The 12,214-nt window shown below is 40.2% G+C and overlaps 1 protein-coding gene across 4 annotated transcripts in view; it reads left to right on the plus strand.

Annotated features, from left to right (window-relative positions):
- Trpc4 (transient receptor potential cation channel subfamily C member 4) overlaps nucleotides 1–12,214 on the plus strand; it is a 157,085-nt gene that overhangs the window by 135,309 nt on the left and 9,562 nt on the right. For all 4 annotated transcript variants that reach the window (XM_075950694.1, XM_075950696.1, XM_075950697.1 and 1 more), the window contains one exon: nucleotides 2,430–2,624. In XM_075950694.1, the coding sequence (XP_075806809.1) occupies nucleotides 2,430–2,624 (195 nt within the window). The remainder of the gene's footprint in view (nucleotides 1–2,429; nucleotides 2,625–12,214) is intronic.

Genomic DNA, 12,214 nt, shown 5'->3' on the forward strand with positions numbered 1-12,214 from the left:
CTGCAGTCTATACTACAGTCTCAGGGGATTCAGTGGCCTCTTTTGGTCTCATTTGGTACCAGGCACACATATCACACACACACACACACACACACACACACACACACAGAGAGAGAGAGAGAGAGAGAGAGAGAGAGAGAGAGAGAGAGAGAGATAGGCAAAATATCCATACACATGAAATAAAAATTTTGAAAGTTTAGTAAAAGCAGCAAATATAGAAATGATCTTGAATTCCCCAGACAAGTTTGTGGTACAATATATTATTATTTAAAATTCTGACTTCCAAACAACTTAGCATCATTTATATACTCAAAATTTCAAAATCTCTGCCTACATCTGTAACCCCAGTGTTTGGAAGGCTGAGGTGGGTAGGCCATTTTGAATTCAAAGCTAGCCTGAGCAACTTTGTAACTTCCAGTCCACCCTGGGCTAAATCTGAGGCCCTGTGTCCAAAAGCCCAAAATCAGCAACCAAAATGTCTTACCAACAGATTGATTATGGTTGAATAAATAAGTGCATTGTTACCAAGGACTGTTAGAGAAACACTCCAGCAACTGCGATGAAATGCTTTATCCACGGGAACTTACGGAGTAGTGGGCTAAGTTTACTGAGAACAGCTATAGAGACAAACTAAAACCAGGGCACAAAGCATGCATGTGGGGTCCTTCACAGTCAGACCTTAGTGTAAAAAGCATACTACAGGTTTTGTCAGACATAGCAGCAATTGTGTCGTGTCCTTGAATCTACAGCAGAACTTCTGAACCGTTACCATGACTTTTGTCAAGTAGCCCTACACATTTGAGTTAAATTTTCCTTACAGAGGTAATTTCTCAAGCCCGTCAGTGAAAAAAAAAGAGTGCAATACATTAGAATACAGCATCCGTGTTACTAGTTCAGAGACTACGTGTAAGAATTCCCCGGGCTCTACCGATCTGGGAATGAACATCAGAATTTGTGGTTATACAGAATTTTAAGTAACATCCTAGAGCCTGAAATTTTATAAATAGACTCCACATGTATCCAGAGCAACAGAAACAAACAACACAAAACAAAAAAACAAACAAACAAACCGAACAGACAAGCAAACAAACAAACAAACGAAACCCCAGAAAACCATAACCATCATGTTAAGGACAAAGACGCTCCAGCAATTTGGGTCGTCTGAAACTTTAGATGCCCCAGCCTTGTCCAGAAGAAAACATTGCTCTGGAGTAGCTGTCTCGTCATATTTTTTTGTGGATCTTGTTTTTCTAGGCAATGAACAGAAAACAATTCTCAAATCTCCCTTTTATTTAGCCCAAATGCTGAAACTGTTGTAAGACAGGCAGACATCAGGACAGAGGTAGTGACCTCTCCGTGTCCTGTGAGGGAAGCTCCTTGGGATGTTTGCATGTTGAGCATCTAACCCTCGTGTCTCCCAAAATCTCTGAACAAACTCAGAGATCTCTTCTTGGTTCCTGCTACCCACACCTCAGAGCTGTAAGGCAAATGACAGAAACGTCGGGAAGTTAGCAGCTGCTGAGCTAATAACACAAGCCATGACTAAAGCCTTCTTGTACTTTTCCATTGATCACAAATTCTCTTATGCGTCTACTGTACATCAGTCACATACTTGATTTCTCAAAAGTCCTTTGTCTCAAAGCATATAATAGGGACAAAAAAAAATTCACGAATCATTTCAGTATTAGGAAAAGAGAGTAGAGAACGCTGTGAATGCATCTCCACTGCTCCAGGTTTCCTTGAGGTATGTAACTTCAACTGAGCCATGGTTTGTGAGGCATGTGGTCTCAGGATTGTGCCGGACTAGCAGATGATATTTAGCCATCATCCCGGGACACAAATGCTCCTGTGCAATTGCACCAAGATTCAGGGCTGTGATGGAGGCACTGCGCTGCATTGTGCGTTGATGGAATCTCTCTGTAAACGTGCATCTCTTGTCTGAGGTTAAGAGAGGATTATCCGTGTGGAAACATTTCCACTCAGACATCCCCTGCAGCACCAAAGCTCATCTGTGAGCGTTCATGCAGGTGGCATTTATCTGAGCAGCGTGCAGGGCCTGGGTTAGGATGTAAAGCCATGCCTCTGGCTAGCACCTAATGAAACCAAACCATACAGTCTTCAGGGACAGAGCTGCGGCATTGCTTCTCAGTCAGAAGGAATCACCACACCCTCTTTAACACACGACTGTGGATCTCTGGTTCCCTCAAGAAGGAGGGTTGAACGAAGTGACAATGACGTGAGTCCATACAGGGCAGGCCACAATCTCTGGGAGTTAGTGGCGCTTTTCCAAGCCATCTAACTAATGTTAGTTAACATCTAATTAGTGTTCCAGCAACCCCTCTGTGTCAGGTTCGGGTTCCGTCTGCGAGGCTGATCTTACATTGTTTAATTAGCGGACCTGTCGGCACTTGTCATGTTCTCTTGCTCAGGACCATGCAGACATAGAATGGAAATTTGCTCGAACGAAGCTCTGGATGAGCTACTTTGAAGAAGGCGGCACCCTGCCTACGCCTTTCAACGTCATCCCAAGCCCCAAATCCCTGTGGTACCTGGTCAAGTGGATCTGGACGCACCTGTGTAAGAAAAAGATGAGAAGGAAGCCAGAAAGCTTCGGGACAATCGGGGTAAGCTCACGTCCTGTTAGTACCCTCTCACATTGTCAATCGTGAGTTGTCTGACTAGAGTTGAATCGTTACCGAACACGGGCAGATCTTTTGACTTTCTGTTTTCTCTGATCATACACGGTGAAGTTTCACTGTACGTCACTCAGGTTTAACGCCCCGTCAGGGTAGCTAGGACTCTTCACAAACCCATTTCCTGAATGAAAGACATCATGCCTGTCGTAATGGGATCGACTCTCTTAATAAAGAGGCCTCCTCATTCCGTTAGCCTAGTCTTGGGGACACAGCCATCTCTTGCACCCAAGCTCTTCTGCAATTAACAGCGGCGACTTATCTGGCTCTCTCCCTCTGAACTGTGAGTCCGTGAGAAATGATCATGCTTTAGTATTCAAGTCCTGGTGTCCAACATTGGATTCATCATTTAGGATGACGCTGGCTATTGGTTTGTCAAGTATAACCTTTATTACGCTGACATCTGTTCCCTCTAGGCCTACTTCTCTAGGACTTTTGTCAAAGGCACTTTCTGCATCTATTGATAAGATCATGTGAAAATTTTTTACACATTTATTTTACCTCTTACTTTTATTGATTTTCTATGCTCAGCCTTCCCTATATATCCAGGATAGCGAGAGCTTGATCATGGTGGCTGATCTTTTTGATAAATGCCTAAATTTGGCATGAAAGCATTTTTTTTTTTTGCATCTGTGTTCATTGGGGATATTGGTGCCTATAGTTTTTTTTCTTCTTGTGTCTTTACATAGTTTTAAGCTTAGAATAATACAGGAGTTTGGAAATATAGCTCCTAATTTTTGGATGATTTAAGAAGTATTTCTTGAAGATTTTCTTTGAGAGTCTGATAGAATTCTGCTATAAATACAACTGGATCTGGGCTTTTTTAAAAAAAAAAAAACCTGGAAGGCTTTTTATTATTGTTCTGATCTCTTTATTTGTTATGGCTCTATTAAGTTGAAGATCTCTTCTTAGTTCAACTTTGGTGATTTGAAGAACCTAGAAATCTATCATTTTATTTAGATTTTCTAACTGTATTAAAAAAACTTGTAGGTTTTTTTAAAGTAAAATATAATAAGATAAAATAAAAATAACACAATGGAATTAGACAAAAAAAAAAAACACCTAACTAACAAGAGAGAAGGAAAGAGCCCAAGAAGAGGTACAAGAAACAGATGCCCACTTATTGCACACTCAAAAATCCATAAAAAAAGTAAACTGGAAACTATATGATTTATGCACAGGGCCTGTTGCAGATCCATGCAGGCCCTGTGCCTGTGGCTTTAGTCCCTGTGAGTTGGTAGGAGCTTTGGTCATATTGATGTAGAGGGCCTTATTCTCCCTGTGTCCTCCATCCCCTTTGCTCTTACATTCGTTCTGCCTCCTCTTCTGCAGGATTCCCTAATCCCAATTGGAAAAATTTGGTGGAAACATTCTGTATAGGGCTTAGAGTTCCAAAGAATCTAACTTTCTACATAAATTCTAGCTGTGAGTCTCTGTATCGGTACTCTATTTAATGAACAGTAGATATACTAGGCCCCTGGTATATCTAGTACCAGATTCTTGGTCACCCAAGCAGTGTTGAGTGTGGATTCCATCTCATGGAGTGGCCTTAAGTCAAACCAGTTATTTATTGGTTGCTTTCACATGCTTTGTGCTAGCATTGCGCCAGCATGTCTTGCAGGTGCAATATATATCCATACATATGTATGTATATGAAAGCTTCTACCGTATTAGGTTTTCAAACTACACTTCAAATGGTCCTTAATTTCAGCTATTTCTCCCAACGTTCCCTTCTTCATCCCCCTCCCCCACAATTGATATTCCCATTCCAGCCCCCTCCCATCCAAAACTATTCTATTTCCCTTTCCTTACTCTATACCTAACCTCTGTGGTTCTACAGATCATAGATTAATTATTCTTGACTTAACAGCTAATATCCACATATAAGTGAATACATACCAGATTTGTCTTTCTGGGTCTGGGATACTTCAGTAGGAATGATTTTTTTTCTAGTTGGAGCCATTAACTGAAAATTTCATGATTTTATTTTTTAAAGACTTGAATAATAATAGAATGTAGGTTAAAAAAGTAATCACTTAATAATATTCTGAATATCTTCACTGCCTGTTTTGATGTTTCACTGTTGAGTTCTTTTTCTGTTTGTATGTTTTGGTTTGGTTTCGTTAATTAGGTCAATAGTTTGTCAGTATTGTTTAGCATCTCAAAGAACCAGCTCTTAAAAAAAAAGTTTTTAGTAACAAAACAATACAAAGGATCAATAAATCTATTGATTAAGTTGCGCTCTGATTTTTAGTATTTCTTCCAATCTACTGGATTTGAGTTTGGTTTGTTCAAAGTCTTGAGTTTCATTACTAAGTAATTTATCTGTGTTCTTTCTGTCTTTCTTAGAGCTATAAATTTCCCTCTTAGAAGTATCTTTAACATGCCTCAGAGGTTTTTTTTAATATGTTTTCATTTCATTTGTGGAATATTTTATTCCTTCTTCGGTCCATATGTTATTCAGTAATATATTGTTGTATCTCCATGAATTTGTTTATTTGCTAGGAATTTATTTATTGTTGATGTTAAGCTTCATTGCATTGTGGTCAGAGAGGTTACATGGAATGATTTTAATTTTTCTGATATTGCTAATATTTGTTTTGTGTTCCAGGATGTAGTCTAATTTAGAGAAGCTTCCATGGACTGCAGAGTAAAATGTATATTCACTGGTGTTTGGGACAAATGTTCTATAGATATCTGACAAGTCCATTTGATGTATGATGTCATTTAAATTCTTAGTTATCTGTTTGTCTTGTATCAAGATGGGCTTGTCCATTGGAGTAAGAGGAGTATTGAAATAACTGTTACTGAGTTGGGGTTTATTTCCATCATGAGATCCAGTAATTTTTTTATGAAATTCAGTTTGCCACAGTTTGGTGCATAATCGTGTAGAATTATAATGTCATTTCTAGTAATCATTACTTTGTTTGTAATGAAATTACCCTTATTATCTCTTAAAATTTGATATATTTTTTTCAAATATTAAGATAACAATACTTGCTTGCTTCCTGACTCCATTTCCTTGGAATTGTTTTTGTTTGTTTAAAGAAGACAAAATGAGTCTCTTGTGGGAAACAGAAAGATGAACTTGATGGTGGTGGTGGTGACGGTGATGATGGTGATAATAGTGGTGGTCGTGGTGATGATGGTAATTATGATGGTGGTGATAATGATATGTCTCATCCCATGTATGTATGTGTAGATGAGTTCAGGTACCTGCACAGACTAGAGGTACCAGATTCCCTGGAGTTGAAATTACACAAAGTTGTGAGCCACCTGCATAATATGGGTGCTGGGAACCAAACTCGGGTCTTCTGGGAGAGCAGAAAGTGCTCTTAATTGCTTAATCATCTCTCCACTCCCAGATTTTTCCTTAATGCAATTAGCCTGTGTCTTTTGATTAGGAAGTTGAGGTCATTGTTATTTAAAGTTATTATTGGAAGGGGTGAATTGATGTCAGGCTGTCATTTTGAGGTTTTGCTGTTTGTGTTCTAAGTCCTATTTTGTATTTCAGTAATTGTGCCTTCCTTTATTTTCTTTCTATGGTCTCTTGGCTAAGTGTATTCTTATCTTCAGTTTAGGTATTCCCACAAGTGTTCTCTGTAGGGCTGACTTTGTAGACATAGATTTTTTTTCTTGTTATGTCCTGAGAAATTTAATTTTTCTCCTTCAACTATGGCAGGTAATTTTTCTGGGTGCAGTAGTCTGGGATGACATCTGTGGTGTTTTAGAACTTGTTGTCCGTTGCTCCAGACTACTCTGGATTTTAAAGTTTCCATTGAGAAATCAGCTGTTATTCTGATGGGTTTTCCTCTCCAGGACTTACAATTTTTTCTCTTGACGCTTTCAACCATTTCTCTTTATTATGTATATTTAATGTTTTAGCTATAATATGGCATGGGAGTTGGGTTTTTTTTCTGGTCCTTTCTATTTGGTGTTCTGTGTGCTTTTTGCGTGTTCTTGCATGAATATGCTTTCCCCTCATCTGTTCATGCTTTCTTCTTTGATCTTGTTGAAGATCTAGTTTATGCCATTGACCCATGGTTCCTCTCTTTCATCTGTGCCTATAATTAGAATATCTTGTCTTTCAAGGCATACCAAATTTTATACATGTTTCTTTCATGTATTTTTTTAAAACCTTTGATACTCTTGGTTTGAGTATTCAAATTCTTCTACTTTTTCTTCTGGTCCTGTCTTAGTCAGGATTCTATTGCTGTGAAAAAAAACAACAACAACAACAACAAAAACAAAAACAAACAAACAAACAAAAAACTCCATGACCACAGCAGTTATTTCAGCTGGAAGCTTGGTGGCGTGCAGGCAGATGTGGTGCTGGAAAGAGCTCAAGAGTCCTACATGTGGGTTTGCAGGCAGCAGGGAGAAAGGGACAGAGAGCCACTGGGCTGGGCTTGGACTTCTAAAATCCCAAAGCCTACTTCCTCTAAAGAAAACTGTCAGGAGTGGTCATCATGAGCTATTGAGAGCCATGACACAATTACAGCTTATAGAAATTGATAATTCAGATGTCAACTATAAAAAATTATTCCCAGATGGAGGAAACCTGCTCAGCAAAGCCTGCAGGACCACTGACTCTGAAAACTGTGGCTTTCGTCTGTAATTTCCCTTGTGCAATAACAGCTATCATAGCTCCTCATCACCGTGCATTTTCATGTAATGGGTATATGTAATCTCGTGGTTACATCTTAATCTTATGGGCACATATATCTGTGGATGGTCAGGAAGATGACTTTTCATTTTAATATATAGAATATATATTAGGACATGCTTCGTAACTAGATCAATTTGTCCCATAGGACTGTAGACACTTTGTCCTTTTTGCTTGGACTAATGTCAAAAAAATAACGATTTCTCTTCAGTCTAACACAAACTGCCCCCAATTAGTTCACTTTTACCTCAGAGCAAGTTCAAGCTAGACCAAAAGCTCTTTGTAAATAGATCATAAGTTTAAAACTTTAAAGGTACGCACAAGGTCAGAGTCAGAGATGCCCAACCATGGTTACTAAGCAAAGCATGGCGATTCTTTGCTTGCCTGTCTGCTGACAGTAGACCTATGTCTCAAAGTTTGTCACTGGACACTGTGCCACACACACACCCTCGGTTCTGGTCACAGTCTGACTGCTGGGACCTTGGAACCTTGTGTTGCCATGGCAATGACTCAGCTCCCTATCACTTACCCTAGGTGTGTGCTTTTGACCAATGAGAGACAACTCTTATAGTTTTTATTTTTTATCTCTTCAAGCCTCTCATTAAAAAAAAAGTTTCAAGGCAAGAAAGAAGACGCTAGAAGAAGCTAGGAGGAATTAGAGGTAGGATAGAAAAACTAGAATAGAAGCAGGAAAATAAAGACACTGAATCAGAAAAGCACAAAGTGAGAGAGTCATTCACCCTCAGACCTTCGCTGACTGTTGCTTCTTCTCTGTACCCTGAGAGGGCCTTTTGGTTGGACCACAAAGGCTCTTGTTAAAACACACACACACACACACACACCTTCTCCATCAAGGCCACACCTCCTGATCCCCATCAAGCAATGTCACTTGCTAACAACCCAACATTCAAATCTATGAACCCCTGGTGCCGTTACTCCTCAACCTGTCGTGCCTGAGTCACGAGACACCCCAGCAAGACCTCCACAGAGCTGACTTCCCATGCAATTGCACAAGGTTTCTTTATTGTACAGGTTTGCAACAAGAGCCCCTGTCCCACACACTGATGCTGCAGATGAGGGAGAAAGGCCCTGAGGACATAGTACAGGAGGTCTGTAAAGGGGAAAAACCCGCAAGTGGGGAGTTATGTGCCTTGGCATTAACAGATTGGGTAGGGGGATGGTTGGCTCTAAAAGTCGACAGGGAATTTTTTGGTAACTGTAAAGTGCTTGTTTGTCTAGCTTCTGATTGGCTGTCCTTGAGTCTCTGGGCAGCCAGGCAGTTTTTGAGCCTGTTGTGGCTTTTCTCTGAATTCACAGGTACTTGGGGTGGGGGTGCCTGCTAGGTTAGACTCTCACAAGGATAGGGCCTAGGTTTAAAAGGGCTTTAGTCTTGTCTCTTCAAAACCACCGCAAGTTCTGGTATTCTAAAAGCATCCACTTGACTAGGAAACGCTTTCTGTTGGGTTTTTTAAGTCCAGTTTCATTTTTGTGGGAGTTCTCTTCAGTATTTCTTTTTTTTTTACTGAAATCAGTTTTCAGACCCTCAATTGACTTTGTCATTTTATTTCGCTGCATGCTGTGTTTTCCTGAACTTCACTCAGGCATTTCTTGCCACCTTCTTTGAGTTCACTGGGGCGTTCGTTCTTGTCTTTTAAAAACTTCTTGAGTTCTTTGGAGTTTCTGGTTGTTCTTTTAAATCTGTGTCCCGGGATTCACCCAGATCATTCTCCTTGGAGACCATTTCTACAGGAGTTTTTGGTTAGAGGCAGGGATAGAGTATCTTGGCCCTTCCTATTGTTTTTGTTTTGGCTGTGTGACCTGGGCATGGTGTCTGATCTGACAGTCTTGCCTGTGTCAGCTTGGGCCAGTGTGGGAGCTGAATTTCTAGAACTCACCCCGGGAATGGGTAGATATCACGGACATGTTTAGTTTAGGGGGAACTCACCAGGAAAAGTGTGCAGACGCTGGGAAAACAGAACCAGGGCTTGAATTACAGAGCCAGCGTGTGGGGTTCATCCAGTCTGCCCTTCACTTGACATTCACAAGGCTTTGTGATTGACTCTCGTGGGGCTCTTTCCTACTTTGAGTGTCATGAATTGTTTCTTCAACCCAGGATCAGTTCTGTTCTAAAGGGAAATTGAAATTGACTGACATGGGAGAATTGTTGCTCAGGGGATTTGGTTATATTTGCTCCTATATACTACAACTCTTGCGCATGAGAAATTATAGTTGGAGAATATATTTCACCTTACAAATCACAGCTGGATTAGGAAAATGTCATAGAAAACCTCCTACTAACTCACCGTCGCTAGCAGTGGCCTTAGAAAGGAGTGGCATCCTTTTAATCCAAATGTTTGATTTGTCCACCAAACCGTGTTAAATACAAATCATTTTTAAAACATTGTGGAACAAATGATTTGAACAAAATACGTCTTATAAGGCTCAGTAAGTGTTAATGGCATGTTGTTCCACAGGCCAGGAACTCAGCTAGAGTCTGAGGCACAGAGGAGGGGCAAATATGTGGCCTCATCATTGATGGCACCTGTGGGAAAAGATATAGCAGTGAAGGCATTCTAATAACATCTGTTAAACAGACTAGTCAATGTTCTAATGCAGTCACACACAAAAAAGCTGTATAAACAATGCATGCAATTACTGCCATTGTCCGTCAAGTAAAAGCAAAATAGTTTGTGGGATGCAGATATCCACTTTACTCCCTTCTGGATCAAAATCTATTTATTGTATTTTAGTCTAAGAATTTTTTTGGAGTCTTATTATGTAGCCCAGGCTGGTCTGGAACTCACAGAGATGCCCCTTAGTACATTGCCTCCAACACAAGTGTTTTTGTTTTGAAAAGGGAAAGCCAACTCGTGGAAATGTGTCTCTTCCATATTCCACTTTTAGGGGAAGCAGAGGAAATCTTGGGTTGTAAGGTGCTTGTGAGACTTGCTACAACCTCCCACACTCTCCTCTAATACCGCATCTTCCTCTTCTGTGCACACAAAGGCTGGAGGACCGCTCTAAGAACGGCTTCCAGAGCCACTAGTGACAGTCTTTAGTCCATGGCATCTCCAGTTCTCAGCTGCAAGGAGGCTCTGGAAGTTCATCTGGGCTTCCTCCCAATCTAAGCGCCAAGGAGCACAAAACCTGCATTGCTTCTGAGATGCATGTCCAGACATGCGTGGTCCAGACATGCGTGGTCACTGATGTATGGGGAGACATACATAGTCACAGATTCAGGACCACAGATATTGCATGGCCAGATGGGCATGGTCACAGATTCAGGACCACAGATATTGCATGGTCACAGATGATGCATGGCTACATATGAAATTCAGTTTTCTATCAAAGGAACAATTCCTATTTTTGAGAATGAGACCTTAAATCATGTGAGTTACAGTTTTTTTTTTTTTTTGTCTAGAGATTACTGTTCTCAAAACACAAAATTCTTCTGATGTCTCTATTTTTAAATTTGCGTCTTTGGCTCTAATTTGATTCACGGAAAGTTAATTTAAGCTAATTGACCACAAACCATTCATTTTTTCCTTTGCAATATACATTTTTCTGACCTTTGATTGTGCGTACTTTAGTGACTTGAGAATTTATGCCAAACCAAATATTCTGAGTCATGCCTTCCTCTTAATAACTCTTTGTAGCACCAAATGGCTCTTGTTTTCTCCCATTCAGGGTTTTGAATAAGCTTTGTCCCAGCCCAACTCAACCCTGTTGGAATCTACTGTTTCTCTGCTATCTAAAGACATAATTGCTTGGCTTATGAGCTCTTAGTTATGAATATGTATATATACATATATATGTATATATATATGCGTGTGTTATAGAAAATATACTATGAGCTCTTAGTTGTGAATATATGTGTGTTATAGAAATTATACTATATGTGTAATATATGTGTTTAATTTGTATTGAAGCTCTTATCTACAAGATGAAAGAAAATAAAATGATTATTGTCAAACTGGACCAAAAAGATGGTTCAGTGGTGAAAGGTTCTTTCTGCCTAGCCTGAAGACCAGGGCCCATGGGGTAGAAGAAGAGAACCAACTCCTAAAAGCTGTCCTCCAACTTCTGTACACATGCTATGGTGTATGTGTCCATGCATACACACACACACACACACAGAATAAATGCATGTAGTTTCATTTTTTAAGAAAGATGGTTGTGAAACTGTAGAAGATTTCAATGAGGAAAGAAGGTGAAAAGACACTGGTGTTCCTGTGAGGGCACTCATCCTTGGCTAGCCTTTGTGACCGCTCATTGCATATACATATATCCATTATGAAAAGGCCACACTAGAGGACCGGGGACATGCACTTTGCAAAACCAAATCAAATCTTAAACTATGTTTGCATCACCCTCCAAAGAGAATTTAGAGATTATCCAATCAAACCATTTTCTTTTCCTTCCTTCCTTCCTTCCTTCCTTCCTTCCTTCCTTCCTTTCTTTTTGTTTTTGAAACATTTTTTCTCAGTATAGCCTTGGCTGTCCTGGAACTGGCTCTGTAGACCAAGCTATCCTCGAACTCACAGATATCCACCTGCCTCTGCCTCCCACATGCTGGGATTAAAGGTGTGTGCTACCATCACCAGGCCAACCACTTTATTTAAAAAAAGAAAGAAAGAAAGAAAGAAAGAAAGAAAGAAAGAAAGAAAGAAAGAAAGAAAGAAAGAAAGAACTTGTTTATTTATCCAGTTTCTCAGGATTCCTTGCTTCTTGGGGACAGGAGCTGGAGGGTGGGGTACAAATAGGTCTGTGTGCCTGGCTCCCCATCACCTTCCCTCACTCCCCATCCCGAGGCATACACAGCAGCTGGTTTCCAAGTTGGGTACTCAGCTTTTGA

The sequence above is a fragment of the Microtus pennsylvanicus genome, chromosome 16 (assembly GCF_037038515.1).
Source record: "Microtus pennsylvanicus isolate mMicPen1 chromosome 16, mMicPen1.hap1, whole genome shotgun sequence".
In the NCBI taxonomy this organism is placed as follows: domain Eukaryota; kingdom Metazoa; phylum Chordata; class Mammalia; order Rodentia; family Cricetidae; genus Microtus; species Microtus pennsylvanicus.